This window comes from Carassius auratus, unplaced genomic scaffold, assembly GCF_003368295.1.
Source record: "Carassius auratus strain Wakin unplaced genomic scaffold, ASM336829v1 scaf_tig00039986, whole genome shotgun sequence".
In the NCBI taxonomy this organism is placed as follows: domain Eukaryota; kingdom Metazoa; phylum Chordata; class Actinopteri; order Cypriniformes; family Cyprinidae; genus Carassius; species Carassius auratus.
Window position 1 is genome coordinate 47,136 of NW_020526555.1, and position 20,725 is coordinate 67,860.

The window sequence follows — 20,725 nt, forward strand, 5'->3', positions numbered from 1 at the left end:
TATTTATAGTTATTTACATAAACATTTATGCAACCGTATATATATACCAATAGCAATAATAATAATACAAAAAAATAGTATAATAATAGTAATACCAATATATATATTTTATGTATATGATGTGATGTTATTTTGGAAATGTATGGCGTATTTTATTTATATATTACTTATTTAAAAGTATATACATTATATACAATAATAATAATAATAAGAAGAATAATAATATTGATTAATGTGGAAATGCATCATCACAGTCTGTGAAAAGGGTCCATAAATCACACAGGACTCAAAGCAGCTACAGAAGCTGGTTTAGAGCTGGAATAAAAAGTACTTCTGTGAACACTACAGTGTGATCTGTGGCCAGGATCGCTGCAGAAGACGGCGATGGTGTGTGTACTCACGATCGCTGCAGTACGAGCCCCCATAGGACGTCATGGTGCAGTCACACGAGAAGCCCTCCCACTGCTGCAGACACACCCCCTGATGATGACACGAGTCCTCCGTACAGGTGGTGCTGGGTCCTGCACACACACACACACACACACACACACACAGCGGGTCAGTTGTCTGCTGGAGTGAGGAGATATCCAGGGCTTAGCAAAAAGGCATTCATGAATACACAAAAAAATATATATATATAAATACTAGTGCTGTCAAATGATTAATTATTCTCATTTATTTGCACTTAAAGTCTAGCCTGTTTAGTTCTGTTTTGTCAAGTATTGTGAATGTTACCTTGTGTGTGTGTGTGTGTGTGTGTGTTTGTGTGTGTGTTCCTGACCTGTTGACATTATCTGTTGTGGAATAATTATAGTGTTATTGTAATTCTTTTTAGTCACTGTGCCGGATCCCACACTGTGATTGTACTGTGTATATTTATTATATGCGTGTACTGCGTCATGTCTATATAAATACACACATATTCATTTATTCATATATACATTATTACATATATTCAAGAAAAATATGTTGTTTATTTATTAAATATATTTATCTGTAATATAAATAAAATAAATATATATATATATATATATATATATATATATATATAGGGATTTTGATTGGTATTATAACAATAAGTTATATAGTAAATTACAGATATCTGAAGCAGCTGCTAAAACGCTTTTTGTTTATTAGGAAACACATGAAATATTTGTGCTTGCAGCCTCTGTCTGCCCTGATCTTCATTTAGACACGCGTCATTAAAACATTAAGAAGTTTAATTTACATCATCTAAATGTTCTACTGTACTACTAGTATCAGTGACCATCACAATAATGTTAATAATGTCCATGTTTTTTTTGGGGGGGGGGGGGGTTTGTAGAAAATCAGATTGTTAAAAGTATTTCTGAAGGATTGTGTGACTGGAGTAATGGTGCAAAAAATTCATTTTTGAAGTCAGCTTTGATTATTCCTAATAAACTGTTTAACTGCTCCCCCAAGTGAATATTAAATTATGTTGTATGTAGTTATACACTATTTAAACTGAACAGAGATGACATAACTGAATTCAATGATGACTTTAACTGTCATTTTGCATTATTGACACACTGTTTTCCTGATGAATGTTGTTCAGTTGCTTTGACGCAATGTATTTTGTTTAAAGCGCTATATAAATAAAGGTGACTTGACTTGTGGGATAATTCAATATATTCTAAATAAACTACAAATATAAAATTATATACATTTATGTTGTCCTCACATTCTTTCTTGTAACTCTTCCCTCAGAAAAACAAACCTGACTGAGGGCTCATTATGCAGCTCATTATGTGGGTCTTTGTCTTATCAGGTATAAATCACAATGTCATTCATGATAGTTGACGCCTACTCGCATATGACTTTAACCAACAAAAAGAGTCTTAGAAAATGTAAATCAATATATTGTTTTCTGTAAGTGAGTAAACAAGATGATTTTCACATCCATTTGAAGCTCCAGGTTTGACAGTCTGGTGAACAAATGTTCTGTATGTGTTTTATGACCTTATTTCAGTGACTTTTTCAGTGACAAAATTTTAGTTTTTCACTAACCACACATAAATGTTGTTTTCTCAAAAACAAAATAATGTACATACAAGCTATTTATATATTATTGTAGCTTAATTTGTACTGAATACAGCGTTTTCAGACTTTAGCCACTAATATGTTTAGAAGCAACTGAAAAAAGCACAAAAGTCAGGGCATGACAGAACTTCTCCAGGCCCCCAAAACCCCCCAGACCTCAGAGGGTTAATATAAAGTTTAAATAACTTGTGCATCTGATCAGATTACACCAACAACTTAAGATTGCAGCTAACCTCAAAGTTTTACAGTGTATCATTGAATTAAGCACAAAACACTGAAGTATAAAAAGTGAAATAATATTTCCTATAATCTTTGTTTACAACATCAAAACATCATTTTTTTTTTAAAAGTGTAGCTGGATGGATTTGAGCTTGGAGCAAAACAAAGCCATGCAATCCCTTCTGAAGACATTGTGCGTCTCATTTAAACCTGTGCTTTATTTTGCCTATATTGCATTGGCATATTTGAAAAGTAAAGCAGAAATAAATCCCAATGATTCTGCAGTTCCTTTAAATGACACAAACAATGTCATTTCTTTAATATGTGAGAGAGTGAGTCTTTGAGCAGCAGTGCATCTGGAGCAGCATTAGCGTCTGATGAAGTCTGAATGTGTTTCTGGCAGCACAGGTGACAGGCCGCTCGCGCTGCGTAATAATGTTGTTTTTGCAGAGAGAGCGAGAGACACTGGAGTGAAATGAGATGGGGTCCATGGGGAAATCACACACAGAATATCACAGCAGCCTGTTTCCATCAACAACAACACTTTCTCAACGCATTAGACACACATCCAATGCTTTCTGTTCAGAGATCTAATGTGCATGATAAAGTATTATCTAACATAAAATCTGCATAAAAATGTGACCTTCTCAACTATAGCCAACAATTAACATACAACATCGCATAATCTGAATATCCATTTCGTGACAGGAAAAACATCAGCCCACACACATCATCCATCCATCCAACCAACCAACCATCCATCCATCTATCTATCTATCCATCCATCTATCCATCCATCCATCTATCCATCCATCCATCCTTCCATTTATCCAACCATCCATCTATCCATCTAACCAACCATCCATCCATCCATCTAACCAACCATCCATCCAACCAACTATCCATCCATCCATCCATCTAACCAACCATCCATCTATCTATATATCATCCATCCATCCATCCATCTAACCAACCATCCATCCATCCATCTAACCAACCATCCATCCATCCATCTAACCATCTATCTATCCATCCATCCATCCATCTATCTATATATTCATTCATCCATCTAACCAACCATCCATCCATCTATCCATCCAACCATCCACCTATCCATCTATCTATCTATCCATATATACATCCATCTATCTATCTATCTATCTATCTATCTATCTACCTATCTATCTATCTACCTATCCATCCATCCATCCATCCAACCAACCATCCAACTATCTATCATCCATCCATCTATTCATTCATCCATCTAACCAACCATCCATCCATCCATCCATCCATCGATCTATCTATCCATCCATCTATCCATCCATCCATCTAACTAACCATCCATCTATCCATCCATCCATCCTTCCATTTATCCAACCATCCATCTATCCATCTAACCAACCATCCATCCAACCAACTATCCATCCATCCATCCATCCATCTAACCAACCATCCATCTATCTATATATCATCCATCCATCCATCCATCCATCCATTCATCCATCTAACCAACCATCCATCCATCCATTTATCTAACTATCTATCCATTCATCCATCTAACCAACCATCCATCCATCCATCCATCCATCTAACCATCTATCCATCCATCCATCCATCCATCCAACCAACCATCCATCTATCTATCATCCATCCATCTATTCATTCATCCATCTAACCAACCAACTAACCATCCATCCATCCATCCAACTAACCATCCATCTATCCATCCATCCATCCATCTAACCAACCATCCATCCATCTAACCAACCAACCATCCATCCATCCATCCATCCATCCAACTAACCATCCATCTGTCCATCCATCCATCTATTCATGCATCCATCTGTACATCAATCCATCCATCCATCCAACCAACCAACCATCCATCTACCCATCCATCCATCCATCCATCCATCTATCTATCTATCATCCATCCATCTATTTATTCATCCATCTAACCATCCATCCATCCATCCATTTATCCAACCATCCATCTATCCATCCATCCATCTAACCAACCAACCATCCATCCATCCATCCATCCAACTAACCATCCATCTGTCCATCCATCCATCTATTCATGCATCCATCTGTACATCAATCCATCCATCCATCCAACCAACCAACCATCCATCTACCCATCCATCCATCCATCCATCTATCTATCTATCTATCATCCATCCATCTATTTATTCATCCATCTAACCATCCATCCATCCATTTATCCAACCATCCATCTATCCATCCATCCATCTAACCAACCAACCATCCATCCATCTAACCAACCAACTATCCATCCATCCATCTATCTATCCATCCATCCATCCAACCAACCAACCAACCATCCATCCATCTAACCAACCATCCATCCATCTAACCAACCATCCATCCATCTAACCAACCATCCATCCATCCATCCATCCATCCATCTATCTATCTATCTATCTATCCATCCATCCATTCATTCATCCATCTAACCAACCATCCATCTATCCATCCATCCATCCATCTAACCAACCATCCATCCATCCATCTAACCAACCATCCATCTATCTATCCAACCATCCATCTAACCAACCACCCATCCATCCATCCATCTAACCAACCATCCATCCATCCATCTAACCAACCATCCATCTATCTATCCAACCATCCATCTAACCAACTATCCATCCATCCATCCATCCATCTAACGAACCATCCATCTATCTATCATCCATCTGTTAATTCATCCATCTAACCAACCAACCAACTATCCATCCATCCATCTATCTATCCATACATCCAACCAACCAACCATCCATCCATCTAACCAACCATCCATCTATCATCCATCCATCCATCTATTCATTCATCCATCTAACCAACCAACCAACCAACCATCCATCCATCCATCTATCTATCTATCCATCCATCTATTCATTCATCCATCTAACCAACCATCCATCTATCCATCCATCCATCCATCTAACCAACCATCCATCCATCCATCTAACCAACCATCCATCTATCTATCCAACCATCCATCCAACCAACTATCCATCCATCCATCCATCCATCCATCTAACGAACCATCCATCTATCTATCATCCATCCATCCATCTGTTAATTCATCCATCTAACCAACCAACCAACCATCCATCCATCTATCCATCCATCCAGGCTGAATTAAACTGATCAAAGTGTCAGGAAACACATTTATAATGTTACAGTAGATTTCTATTTCAAATAAATGCTGTTGTTTTGAACTATATATTAATCTGTGAATCCTGACAAATAAAATTTTTCCATAAAAATATTGTGCAGCACATCACTGATAATAATCAGCAATGTTTCTCTAGCAGCAAAGACACAATCACATAGAAAACAGCTGTTTTAAATGGTAATAATATTCCACTGTTTTTACTGTATTTGCGATCAAATAAATGCAGCCTCGGTGAGCAGAAGAGCTACAGAAACATTCAACATTCAAACAAATAACATTCAAGACTCTGAGAACATTTACTGATTTTTACATAGGCCAGTACAAGCATATTCTCCTCAGTTGCTAAACTTGCTAAAATAAGGTTTAAAAAAAATAACAGCATTCATTTTCCTCTGATATATAACATTATCATGTGTCTGCACTCGCCACAAACACAATAACACACATGCCCGTGATGGACCGTTGCTTCTCTCCACTGATCTATAATAGAGAACAGGTAGATTATATTATATTATAAAGGTCCTTCTCAAAAAAATAGCATATTGTGATAAAAGTTCATTATTTTCCATAGTGTAATGATACAAATTAAACTTTCATATATTTTAGATTCATTGCACACCAACTGAAATATTTCAGGTTTTTATTGTTTTAATACTGATGATTTTGGCATACAGCTCATGAAAACCCAAAATTCCTATCTCAAAAAATTAGCATATCATGAAAAGGTTCTCTAAACGAGCTATTAACCTAATCATCTGAATCAACTAATTAACTCTAAACACCTGCAAAAGATTCCTGAGGCTTTTAAAATCTCCCAGCCTGGTTCATTACTCAAAACCGCAATCATGGGTAAGACTGCCGACCTGAGGGAAATTATTTCTGTCAAACCTAAGATGTTAGACCAAAACCTTCAAGATGTGAAGAGTAACAGTACCATCTGTGTCTCAATGGAGAGCTGGAGAGCTCATGCTGGAGTTTCAGACTTGTTCCTGACACACAAAACTCTTCCAGACCGGATCATTGTACTCACAGCAGACTCTTACCAGATCCAGACAATCTGATCATATGCAGGAGAACAGAGCAGATGGATTTCCCGGATGTTACTTTGCAGTGTTTGTGACTCTGTTAGCACTGCAGGTCCACGCTCTGACTCTCAAACACACAGCATGCTGTCAGACGTCTGCGTGAACCCAGCTTTCACTCGTACACACCATGTAGATAGAAGCATTTCTCATGCATGCTTAATGCTAATATGTTTAGAGATATATTCAGCAGTTCTGAATGTATAAATGTTAAAGAAGTAAAAAATCCAAAGATGTTTTGCATGAAGTTTAACCAGGCTGAATGCAGATAGTGAGCTGACCGTCTCAAACCCAATGTCTTCTGCTGCTGCAGGATGCATATAGCACAGAAAAACACCCCAAACAGAAAAATGAAAGAAAAATAGGCTCAACGTCAAATGTCTGCATATCAGGGTCATTTGAAGGTCACTAAATATTGAATATTTTTAATGGAGAGACCCACCAGAGAGGTCTGATCACACGCCATTTGCACAAACTGCTACCAGATCCTTGTGCGGTCCCACGGCAAACTCCTCTCACTGAGAGCAGTTCACCGTCCTGGGCATCTTCATATGGGAGCAGACATCCTGTCAAGGCAGGGGTCAAGGCCACAGGGGATGGAGGCTTCGCACCGAGGTGGTTAAGCAGATATGGAGAAATTTTGGCAAGGCTCAGCCGGACCTGTTTGTGACTTGACATCGCATTGTCCCCTCTGGTTCTTTTGACTCATCCAGCTCCACTGGGGCTGGATCCCATAGTACAGACGTGGTCAAGGCTTTATTTGTATGCCTTTCCCCCCGATCGCTCCGCTCCCAAGAGTTCTGGAGAGAGTGCACTGTGACGGGGTCCGTCTGCTGCCAGAAGCCTTGTTCTGGCCCGGCTGAGTAAGGTTCTCGGACCCGATTTCCCTCCTCAACAGCTCTCCATTGGAGATTCCCGTCAGGAGGGACCTCCTCTCACAGACGGAGGGCACAATAATCCACCCCTGCCCGGAGGCGTGTGTGTGGACCCTGAGGGGCACAACTCGCAGCTTCCAGTCTCGCCACCAGCTGCAGTGTGCTGAGGCTCAGGCGTCCTGTACGATCTCATGTCCCCTCTCGGGAGCTGGCTGTGGTGCTAGAAGCTCTCTGTAGGCCTCCCTTCAAACCCATCAAGGAGATCTCTGATCATCATCTTACTATCAAGACTACCTTCCTTCTGGTGATGTCTTCTCTCAAGAGAGTTGGGCATCTGCAGCTCCTCTCAGTAGCCCCTTCCTATCTCCACTTTGTGCCCAGTCTGGCCAAAGCATTTTTGTACCCTCAAGTGGGGTATATTCCTAAAATCCTCTCTTCTACACCACAACCTCATACTCCAGGCCTTCAGTCTTCTCTTTATTCTGACTTTATTCTGATTTTATTCTGACTCTCTCACAAATCTTGTCTTTTTTTAATTCAAAACTGTGTGAGAGAAAACAACAACAACAACAAAAAAACGGTATTGTGTGATTTTATTTCTTAATCATAATTATGTTTATGCAGTTTTATTATATTTAATTTTAGTTTTAGTTATTTAATAGCTAAAGTTAAACTAAAATAAAATGGGAAATTATGCTTTGGCAACAAGCTAAATTTTCTTTCTTTCTTTATTACATTTATGACATTTATTTTATTTCAAGTAATGATAATGTTTTTGATTTTAGTTTTGCGACACACAATGGGTAGAACATCACAAATCAAAGGAATGTTCCAGGTTCAAAACAATGGAAGCATGTTTCAGCTGTAGAATAAAAGTTAATGAATTAAAATAAATAAAACAATACATAAATAAAATTACCAATTTTTTTTTTCTTTCTCACAATTCTGACTATTTTTCTTGCAATTCTGCGTTTACATTTCTCAATTCTAACTTTTCTTCTCATAATTACAGGTTTATATCTTGCACACACAGTCTGTGAGGCTGGAGCACAAAGCAGTGAGAAGTCTCCTCGTGTGAAGACCATCGACTCCACCAGAGACACCACCAGAGACTCCAGCAGCGGAGAAGTGTAGCTTTGTGTTTCTCCTCTTTCCTACTACTTGTTTCGCTTCCGTTTCGTTTTTTTAATAACATTCCTTACTATGTGTAAGTAAGTTGTTTTTAGCATGTGTGTTTGGCAGTATTGTTTTTTAGGATTACTGTAAACCACTGTCATTTCATTTGTATTTGTTATTTATTTTATTTTTAGTTAAATTATGTCTGAATTTATTATAGGTTAAGTTTTAGTTAAATTTTTAGTTATTTTAATACTTCAACAAACTAAATAGAAATGACGTAATACACTGAGTTTATAAATGTGTATGTATGTGTGTGTGTGTGTATCTGTGTGTGTGTATGTGTGTATCAGTGTGTGTGTGTGTGTGTGCGTGTGTGTGTGTGTGTGTGTGTGTGAGACTGACCGTCGCATCCTCGCTCCACCTGGCCGACTCTGTGGAGGGCGTCTGCGAGCAGGTCTGGCAGCCGGCCGTTCAGGTCCACGGAGGCCAGGCATCCCTGGTATCCGTCCCGAGACGCGATCAGCTTCGGCAGACTGCTGTACATGCTCCTCGCTACTCCACCGATATACAGCTCTCCTGAGGAACCATCACATCACACATCATTCAGGCTCTCTCCTCACAGGAAACCATTTTACAGCTTCTGTTGGATCTTTCACAGATATGAGTCAGATCAGATTCATATTTAAAGCCCTCTGAGATATAAAACATTCATGTTCAATATAAAAACAAACAGATGCAATGACACCAAACTGCAAATCATCAACCCTTTAACACAATCACGATCAAACAGGAGTCCATAATAACACTTCCTCCAGTGAAGAAGAAAAATATGCCCTGTATCATTTGCTTAAACCACAAAAAAACATTTAAAATGATTTAAAATATCATAATATCAGCACTCGTCTAACAAATCCAGCTAATAAAACACACTAAACTAGTCTCTGTGGTCCTCAGTTGATTATATAAGTGCTTGGTCCAGTTTCAGCTGTACGGTGACAGACCTGTGTCAATAACTCACAGAAATAAACCTCTGAGAAACTCATGCCGTAAAGTTTTAGTAATTCTGTTGTGTTGCCATTTCTATTGTCTATATAACTCTTACTCATTCTTATTTCAGTTTTAGTTTAGTTCTAGTTAGATACTCCAAGTTAAAGTACATCAAAATAATACATGTGTGTGTTTTTAATATATTATTTTACTATGTTATTTAATATTTATTTTATTTATATATATTAAAATATAAATTCAGGATTAAATCTTATTACAAAGGAATTTTTTTGTTGTTGTTTTTATCACATCATTTATTTATTTATTTATTTTTCTTTCATTACATTTAGTTATTCATCTATATATAATTTTTATATATATATATATATATTTCTGCAGGTTTGGTCGACGGGGAACAGCTTCTCAGTGATTAGAAAGGGAGCACTCTTTGTGCTTTCTTGGCTTTTTAGAAACCATTCAGAATGTGTATAAATGTATCTTTTTGGGCACACACGTGCTGTAAAGTTTCAGGAATGACATCTGCATATTTATGTGGGATTGATCCTCAAAAGAGCAGTGGACGAGACAAACACATGCACTGCAGCGAGAGCACACTCACTAATGTGTGAAGAGTCAGTGTTTCATTCTGAGCCTTCTCATGATCAGTCGCTCGTATTCAGGAGATTGCATGCGTGTTCTGTGACAGCAGGCTATGCTCGAAGAAGAAAAGAGGTTTGATCATTTGTTCTGTGTAAATCTCTGCCCGGTTAAAGTAAACATGAATGCCTCACTGAATACTCTCACTGAGTTCATCTTATTACAGTAAATGATCATCAGATACAGCAGTGCATCGTGATTCTGTGTCTGAAGAGATTCACTGAAATCAGAGACGAAATCAAGGGTCTGAATCTGGTGATAAATCTATGAGCGTGTTTGATGACTGTATAACGCTGTGTCACTATCACTGATACACAGAGGATAAAGCGGGACGGATCAAACGCTCTCACTGTGTCGATTCACACCAATTACTCACGCAGACAAAAGACCAGTTTGTTTGTGCAGAGCCTGGCTAATGCTCTGAGCTCAGACGCTAATAGCCCTGAACACTGTTCCTCGTGAGGAGCCCGTCAGACGCAGGGGAAGTGTTTCCGGCTCAGTTCACTACACACTGATCAGAAGCAGAGGCTCGGAGCCGGACACAGGAAGCCGGAGGTTCAGGTGCGAGCCTATAGAGATGCTTCACCCTTCAACAACACACACACACTCTCCTTACGCTTCACCCAGTCTGATCATTCACAGATCACACATTACTCCAGTTCAAGCTGCTGCCAGCGCCACCTACTGTCTGAATCACTGAAACACCGTCAGATCTGAGCCTGGTCAAACACACACACAACTGGGATAGGATGGATTTTTATACCCATATTCAACTTATTACATTTTATTATCTGGATCTATATTATGTGTGTGTGTGTGTGTGTGTGTGCACTTTGGTTGGGTTAAATGCATAGCACAGATTCTGTGTATGGCTGTATGTTACGTCACTTTCACTTTTTTTATTTCACTTATTTAATTTTTTCTAGATGTACTGTATATTACATTACATTTTTACATCCTACTTATTTTAATTAGATTTTTTTTTTACTATTTTACTACTACTTTTTTCCTATTTTTAATTCTAGTTATACTTTTTTTTATATTGCATTAAGGTTTTGAATTTAATGCCACAATTAATTTTTGTAGATTACCTTAAGTTTTTTTTTTCTTTTTTTAAATTCTTGTACTTTATTCTACTTTACTTTTAATCTTTCTAGATGTATTCTATATTGAGGTTTTTAATACTTATTTGATGTCTTTTTAGATGTATTTTATGTTTTTAATTCATCTGCAATTTGCCTAGATGTGCATTACCTTAAGACTGCCTTGTTTGTTTGGTGTAGACGTCACTGAAGCGGTGTTGTCCCTGTCCTCCTGTAATCTCCTCTGTATTCTCACGTGTGTAACGCAGTGTTTTTGAGTGTGTGTGTGTGTGTGTGTGAGTGTGTGTGAATGAAGCATGCTCTGATTCGGATCTGTTAAGGGAAGCTCAGGCCTCATGTTTATGAGCTTCACAGGATAGTAATTATGAATCTCCTGAAGAGATGATTTGATGTTTTATTCATCTGTTTGACTCAGGAGTAGGAGGTGTGCTCTGGGAATCCTCTTCCTGTCTTAAACTCTGTCTGTCTCATAAACCACAGGAAATATTTGACTTCATATTATAATATCCTTTGTGATGATCCACAGATCTACACTAACCTTTAAAGTTAGGGTCATCAAACTCATCAAGCCTGCATTAAAACTGATCAGAAATGACAGTAAAAGCATTTATAATGACATTTAATAATGAACACTGTTCTTCTGAACTTTCTATTCATCTGTGAATCCTGAAGAATAAAATAATGCACAGTTTCCACAGAAATATTGAGCAGCACGACTGTGTTCAACACTGATGATAATCAGAAATGTTTCTTGAGCAGTAAATCATCATATTATTCTGATTTCTGAAGATCATGTGACACTGAAGACTGGAGGAATGATGCTGGAAATACTGAAATAAATTACATTTTAATTCACACAGTAAACAGTTCTTTTACACTGTATCAATATTTAACTGTTTATTGTTTTTTTCATCAGATAAATGCAGCCCCGGTGAGCAGAAGAGACTTTCTTCAGAAACACTGCTCCAAACGTCTGTACAGAAGTGAATAATGAATCATTTTCTCACTGATGTTGAAGTGTTGTGGAGCTTCAGTTTGAGTTATTCTCACTAGTGTAGGTTTACTCATGCGTTACAGACAGAAACTCTACAGTCAGCTAAAACTGAAATAACTTCATTCAGAACGTCTGACTCATTTCTTTAGGCTTTTCTAACACACAAAGCCCAGCACAGCTGTATACAGTATATAAGCATGATATTGATATCGATCAAACAGAGGAACCGAGGGAGAGCTGAGCAAACGTGACCATGAGATTCACCTTCCCATGATGCAGTGCATCAACTCTGGTCACATGACATCATGACATCATGGGGACAGCCATGGTTTGAGGCTTGTTTTAGTCAGGATTCAAGGTGTTTCTCAATGTCAAGGAAGGATCCTCAGAAGCCAGTATTTCGAGGATGCTACGTCATCGACATCCGTCGAGGGACTGTTCCAATGTCGAGGATCCTCTGAATTTTAACCAAGGACTGAGTCCTTCGTTTGAAAAATATCCCATACACGGGAAAGGATGCATACGTGTATCCTTCGCGCTCTTCACGCTCTCAAATCACCCACAATCCTATGCGCGCAGCTTTGCAATCTAACGTTAGTTCAAAAATTAAAAAAATGTTGAATATTAACGTAGTCGGAGCGTTAACGGTTTTTATTTACTTTACATTTGTTATAACTGTAGTAAATATAAGTAAAGTTTGACGTTTAAATGCCAGTTCAATATTGTAAATTATACAAATACAAATGGTTAACTGAACCGGACCTGTCATTTAACAATTGGTTGCGTCAACGGCATTTATTTTATAAGTTAAGTTGTCCAAAGTAATTTAATGATACCATTCACAGCTTTATTCAAACGGACCTTTTCACTGACGTAATGACGCAATTACGTGCACTTGCTAGCCTGTTCCAGTTACGTGTTCTCCGTATGCTAAAGAGGAGTCTCACCTAGCCTCTGAAGGAAGTGACTTGGAAGGATCAGTACTACCAAGGAAGTATCCTTGACATTGAGAAACGCCTTCAGTGTGAGAGAAATCATCAGTCTGACAGGACTAACCTCTATAACTAACCTGCGCTCCCATTGGCTGCTGTCTCACCGTGTCACAGCTCCTTTGCATAAAGCTGCACTGCAGTCGCCTTAAATCACAAACATCGTAAACATTTAGATTTTCATTCATTACTCCTAAAGATGTTTGTGCTGGCGCCAGCTGGTAGTAATTATTTCTACTTATTTAATTATTCTAGATGTATATTTCTTGTAAAACATACTCTGAAAATGATTTTTTTACGTGATTTACTGTTGAAACCTGTTAACCTGCACCCCGACGCCCTCGTCCTCAAAGCCTCACCACTCGCACGTGTCAGTGATTATGAATAGATTAAATGAAACAGGACAAATTCAATCTTGACAAACTATGTATCATTATAAAGATCTAAGCCTCAAGCGTCGACGACAGATCGCTGTTTTTCAATGGAAAGCTTATAAAGACTGTATTTGCTACATTTGTGTAAGCAGTACACATAAAAACATGAACATTAGAAACGCTGTACATACCAGATCCGTCGTAATAACAAGTCATAAACACATCCACAGCTGTAAATCCCGGTTCAGTTAGAAAGGTAAGGGTCCACTGAACGACATCTCATGAAGCACGTTTAGTCCAATGAAGCAATAACGTTGTAATATGGATCATAATTCCTTTGTTTACGTTTCAGTTCTTCAGCGACAGAACTGTTTGCATCCCTTATGGAATAACTCACAGTCGGAAACTGCGTCTTTGTAGAAAACACGGCATGGTTTTGCAGCGTACAGTGTCACAAACAGAATGAAGCGATCCACCGGATAAAAGAATGAATGAAAGATAGACGGAAGATAGTTTATTTGAATTTGGCGCTCTCTCCTGGAGCATGTGACGCGCTCTGACGCACCTGTCAGCTGATGGAGGCGGAGCTTACAGCGATCGCGTTTTTCCTTTCTTTATTTTATCTTTAAACAGTTTTTATATATGTGAGAGTGTGTTTTATATTGAATGTGAATGTATCTGCATGATTACCATCTGTTTGAGTTCAAACCAGCCCAAATCAGCTCGCTATTACTGTATGATCACGGCTATCATAGTGAACGCATCTATATGAATAGAGAGAGTGGATTATTTACTTATACCATGCATTTGTGTTATTACCATCTGTATAAGTGGCCACCAGCACATCAGAACTTATTTGCATCGTAATTCATTGTAAAAGATGCATTTTTAGCAATCTCAGGAAGTTCTGTAATGGGCAAACAAAGCTAAATCTTTTATTATTATTATTATTCTTATTTTTCTTACTCAAATTATTCTTATTGTGTTTTTCTAGTGCTCAAATAAATCACTTATATGATGTCTAAGTTTCTGTCTAGTGTTTTATAATTGAACAAAAAAAAACTATGCAGTGGTATGTTTACTGACTAAATAGTTTGTAGAAGCCTTCAATACTGTTGGGAAATATATTTTCTTATATTTGGGGGGTGGGGGGTGTAGACATAGTCTCATAAAAATATTTGCAGGAGTCTCATTTTTCATTATATTTTATTCAGATTTGAAATAGAAACTCATGAGACATGTGGCTTTCAACCCATTACTTTTCTAGATTTCTCCAGGACTCATTTCATGTATTTTTATATCAAATAAAAAAAAATATTTAAGAGTGGTAAAAAAAAATTCAAGGCACTTCAGTGTCTATAATTTTTAATATTTTTGAGCATTATCAAATCTGGTTGATGAAAAGTGAAGCCCAAAGGGTCTTCTTTCTAAAGACACCACAAGTATGTTTGTAACACACTGAAGTAGGAAACTATTACAATTATAAGTTTGATAGAGCACTTTCAGCTGTGAGTCCCATAATGGGGGGTGCTGGCTAACACGTCCTGATTTTGCCGAGTTAGATGTGTTCCTAGGTCAACATATTTTGTTGACCCTGGAACAACATTTTACTCCAAAAATGTAATCTTGACCATTTCCCTACACCTAAACCTAACCTTAACCACGAGTAATCCCTAAAATCAGAGCAAATGATAGATGAATGACACTGATGTACAAGCACCAAACAGAGAGGGTAAGCATAAACTTCACAAAATCTATAAACTTGTTTGTCAAATCTGATTGGTTAGTCACAATGTTGTTCCAGGGTCAAAAAAGATGTTGTCCCAGGAACATGTCTCACTTGGTAAAATCAGGTTCTGCTGCTGGCTAACAGGTTAACTACTATTTTTTTTTTGTTGCAAAATAATTAGTACAGTGATGTGGATATCCCATAAATATCTCTTGATTTAAGAATGTTTCTATTTGTACATAAAACACAAATACTGAGTAAGGATGGACTCCTGCCATGCAGTTTACTTTTACATTTAAATAAAAGTATGAGTGTGTGTCTCTGTGTGTGTGTGGTACCTTTGAGGTCCAGGTTCCTGGCTCCGTTAGAGTGCTGCGTCACGGTGCGAGAGTCGATCTTGAGCGTGTGCACGTTGTTAGTGTCGCGTGAGACCACCACGTTGTGCCACTGATTGTCATTGAGCGGCTTCTCAGAGTTTCCCTTCATCAGAGACGGGCCGTTCCCCAGGTCAAACACATAGTGGACGAACCTGAGACACACACACACACACACACACACACACACACACGCGCTGAGAGTCAGTCAAGTCCATAACTGCTATCACACAGAAATACTTGTGTCTTCAGCACTGACAGCAGCAGGACAATGATGGGGTGAGACAAAAATGTTTTATTAAGTTTTAATTTGATAAAAATAATTACACTTTATTTAGTCTGAACTTGCACTTTATTAGGTTTTTATTTAAATCTACACTTCTTTAATCTGAATTTTGATTTAATGTAGACAGAGTTTATCTAGTCTAAAAGTATGCTGTATATAGTTCTGAGCTGATCTAACCATCACTAATTCTTCACTGAGTGCAGTAGAGCAGCATGGATGTTCAGTTCTGCTGCGGCTCTTAAACACACTTCCATCAGACGGACTGCTTCTGACTGGCTTTGGTCTTCAGGACGGTGGCTGTGATTGTGTTGTGTGCAGATTTCTTGTTTGTCTGGCTCAGAATCCATCAGCTCTAGGAAGATTGTTCTGATTGAACTGTGTCCTTGTTTCCGCAGCACACATGAGCGTGTCACTCTTCACTGAATGAAACTCATTTCCTGCGCTCGGTTTATTCTCATACCGTAGTAAATGTTGCTCTCTGGTGTTTTCTCTGCATTTACTGTCATTTCCCTCCAGACACTGGTTATAAAACACTGCACTTATTGTGTTCTTCACAGATAAAACTGAGGAACGAGCTTCAATCTTTGACTGCTGGTAACGCTGTGAACACTTTAAACAGGGCTCACACATCTGTCCATTAGAAACACACTTCTCCAGAACAATCACTGAATGTGTTTCTGAGTAGCCACATGTTCATATTTAGTCTAGATCTACAGTGAGATCATGTTCACACTCAACACTCTGCACTGACTCCGGATCTCTGTCACCATGGCAACACCAGAGCTGTCACTCAACACATGGACACAAAGTAACTGGAGACACTTACTTGACAAAGATATTTCTTTCTAAATTAAAATAGTAATGTGTTATTTTAGTAGTCACTCAAAGCAGTAATCTGAGTATGTAGCGTGTAATGTGTTTCCCCATCACTGAGCAGAACGACAGGAGATGTGACTGACCCTTTGACCAGCTCCACCACGATGAAGTCGCTGCCGTCGCCGCTGTTGAAGAGCAGCAGGCCGTCGCTGCTGGTGGTCTTGAACTGGAAGAACAGGTGCATGGAGGCGTACGCCTGCAGCGTGGCCAGCGCCAGGTAACTGCCTCTATTACGGAAGGTCACGGGGTCGGCGATGATGTGGCGCATGCCGAAGCGGGCGTTCAGCTCGCAGTACGAGATATCTCCGTTCTTACACTGGTCCAGATACGGCACGCCGTTGAGCGTCAGGCCCTGCAGGTGCCCGATGAAGTTAGACGGCACCACGGAGATGAACCTGCGCTCCGTCATGATGCCCGTCTCGATGTTGTGGAACTCCAGACGCGTGTGATCACCGGTCATCTGACCTGCAGGACACAACCACAGTCAGCCCATGCATCAGAGCACCAGACGTCCCCAGATTCATAGCAGTACATCAAGACAAACACATTACACACTTTCAGAAACGTTATGTTTAAGTATGCAAATGAGGCTTTATCTAATTTGCATAGATTTCAAGAACACAAATAAAGTCAGGTTCATAATTCTTGTTTGATTTTGTTGTCCTGTTAGAGTTGAAGGTTGCATTTCTCTTTTCATCACTCCATAAATCAGAAAATAGTCTACAGGCAGAAAACGATTACATTTCTCACCATGTTTTTCGGAATAAAATGTTATAAAAATGCATGTGAATGAAATATGAACAAACCCCAGAGAAAAACCTTCAGAATATAGAGAGGAATACAACTCCAAGGTTTGGTGTCTAATAGTGCTGCTGAAGAGGAAGAAAAACTCTTTAAAGATATGTTTAGTAATTCAAATCTTCAGACACAAATAGATGAAGTGTAGTAAAATAAACAGTGTGTATTTCAGATGTTTTCTTTCCACTAGCTAGAAAGAAGACATCCATAAAAAGAGCTAATCAGAAATGCTGTGTCTGTATTTCAGTTGTGCGTTCTGATTGGCTGATGTTTCTGTGGTGGGTGGGGTTTGTTAAGTCTGACGTCACGTGTTACTGCTTCTGGTTCCAAAAGCTCTATCAGATACAACGAGAAAACAACAAAAGGTGCTAATACAAACTCAAGCAAGTTGAGGCTTGTACTCGCAAACACTAGACTATTAAAGGTGCTGTAGGGAACTTTTGTAAAAAAAATATTGTTTACATATTTGTTAAACCTGTCATTATGTCCTGACAGTAGAATATGAGACAGATAATCTGTGTATAAATCAAGCTCCTCTGGCTCCTCCCAGTGTCCTATAGCCATTTGCAGAAATACATCGCTCCCGGTAAGAAACAACCAATCAGAGCTGCGGTCCGTAACTTTGTTTGTGTTCAAAATGTAGAAAAATGTATATAATAAGCGAGTACACCATGAATCCATTTTCCAAACCGTGTTTTTAGCTTGTCCTGAATCACTAGGGTGCACCTATAATAAGTGTTTATATTCGGACTATTTTAGATTGCTTTGGGGGTACCGCGGCGGAGTAACCCAGTACCTTTGTGATTCTTCATAGACATAAACAGAGAGAAGTAGTTCCGGCTACAATGTTCTTCAGCAAGACGCAAGCACTTCTGTTTATTAACCGCTAGAGCGTCAAAAGTTACCTACCGCAGCTTTAATCTGCACATTCATCTTCCTCCCACCTGAGCTCATGAGAAAATGAAGCTTGATGAAGGATGAGTTTCTACCTTCCACAGTCACGTTATCCACGGACAGCTGCAGGTTCCTCCCGCGCCGGACCACTTTCACTGAGTGCCACTCGTTATCATTCAGTTTCTGACCCGCCGTCAGGATCTCTGGACCTTTACCTGCAGCAGGAGAGAGCGGTCAGATACACACACACACACACTCTCATACACTCTCACACTCACACACACTCTCTCTCACACACACACACACACACACACACACACACACACACACACTTATACATTCTCACACTCACACACACACACACACACTCATAATGTGAGGAGATACAGTACAGACCACAAGTTTGGACACACCTTCTCATTCAAAGTGTTTTCTTTATTTTCATGACTATGAAAATTGTAGAGTCACACTGAAGGCATCAAGGTCTATTTGACCAAGAAGGAGAGTGATGGGGTGCTGCTCCAGATGACCTGGCCTCCACAGTCACCGGACCTGAACCCAATCCAGATGGTTTAGGGGTGAGCTGGACCGCAGACAGAAGGCAAAAGGGCCAACAAGAGCTAAGCATCTCTCGGGGAACTCCTTCAAGACTGTTGGAAGACCATTTCAGGTGACTACCTCTTGAAGCTCATCAAGAGAATGACAAGAGTGTGCAAAGCAGTAATCAAAGCAAAAGAAGAACCTACAATATGACATATTTTCAGTTGTTCCACACTTTTTGTTATGTATATAATTCCATATATAATTCCACATGTGTTAATTCATAGTTTTGATGCCTTCAGTGTGAATCTACAATTTTAATAGTCATGAAAATAAAGAAAACTCTTTGAAAGAGAAGGTGTGTCCAAACCTTTGGTCTGTACTGTATCTGTGTGCGCACACACTCTCACATACACTCTCACACACACATACTGTGAGGAGATATCTGTGTACACACTCTCACACACACACACATATACCGTGAGGATATATCTGTGCACACACACTTGTGGATCAGTTGTTGTGATGTTCACTGATGTTGGCAGACAGATCTGACAGAACATGAACGTTCAAGCGTCTTCATTTCACCTGGACGTGCATCAGTTTCTAATCTGTATCTATCTGTTATTCACTACATCCACCTGCATTGATCCGCAGTCCAATCTGATGAATGTTAAAGCTATTTTGTTTAAGCAGAAAAGGGTAACTTTAATTCAGGATTTTAATTACCTTTAACCAAGACACACAGAATTCAACAGATAACATACGCTATTACTGTTCCCCTAAAACTGAGTCCGTCTCATACTCAGACTCAGACAGACGTCTGTCATGACACTCACTGTGAGAATACAGTTAGCAGAGTGAAACAAACAGTGAAGCAGATGGAGTTCTCTTATCACTCTAATATCATATTCTTATCAGCCAATCAGATTCTAAGACCACAAAGAACTACTGTATGAAATAGTATACAAGTAATACTAAATTAACAGATGTAATGTTTTGTCATGCAGTGTTCTGACACACTTCCACAGCCGTGATCCAGCCTGATCTCATTTCAGATCCCTTTAGTGTCCTTTCTAATGTTCCTTCTGATGATTCAGACACACGGAGCCCTTCTCCGTCATTACTCTGAGCACTTGTACAGCTGCCAATAAAGCACATTAAATCTCAACACACAGAGAGAGTGTTTAATTTAGCGAAATCACTGACTCAAGGTCATTAATTAAACTCTGCTGATGGGTAAAGGGTTAAATATATATTCTGTTCAAAGTCATATATTCTGTTCAGTCATTTTAATGTGAACTCGTAAGGAAAGTGTATAAGGACTACAGAGCAAGGCTGAAATTTAAGTCTGTTTTGAGAATGGCAGGCTTATTGTGACCTGCTGCATATTTATGACTCTTGTTTTCATTATTCATGATAAGAACGTAACAGAAGCTGGAGAGGACGCAGAACAAAGACTCTGGGAATCTCTCTGAGCTTTGAGTTTGTGATTCGATCTGTCATTCATGTTGGACTTTGCATGACTGTATTTAATCGCTTGTGTTTGGATGTGAGCAG

The 20,725-nt window shown here is 38.9% G+C and overlaps 1 protein-coding gene across 3 annotated transcripts in view; it reads right to left on the minus strand.

Moving 5' to 3' along the window:
• Nucleotides 1-321: 321 nt before the first annotated feature.
• LOC113084378 (neurexin-2) overlaps nucleotides 322-20,725 on the minus strand; it is a 56,286-nt gene continuing 35,882 nt past the window's right edge. For all 3 annotated transcript variants that reach the window (XM_026254825.1, XM_026254824.1, XM_026254823.1), the window contains 5 exons: nucleotides 18,721-18,840; nucleotides 17,017-17,398; nucleotides 15,736-15,926; nucleotides 8,967-9,140; nucleotides 322-521 (listed from right to left, as the gene is read on the minus strand). In XM_026254825.1, the coding sequence (XP_026110610.1) occupies nucleotides 343-521; nucleotides 8,967-9,140; nucleotides 15,736-15,926; nucleotides 17,017-17,398; nucleotides 18,721-18,840 (1,046 nt within the window). In that variant the 3' untranslated portion in view covers nucleotides 322-342. The remainder of the gene's footprint in view (nucleotides 522-8,966; nucleotides 9,141-15,735; nucleotides 15,927-17,016; nucleotides 17,399-18,720; nucleotides 18,841-20,725) is intronic.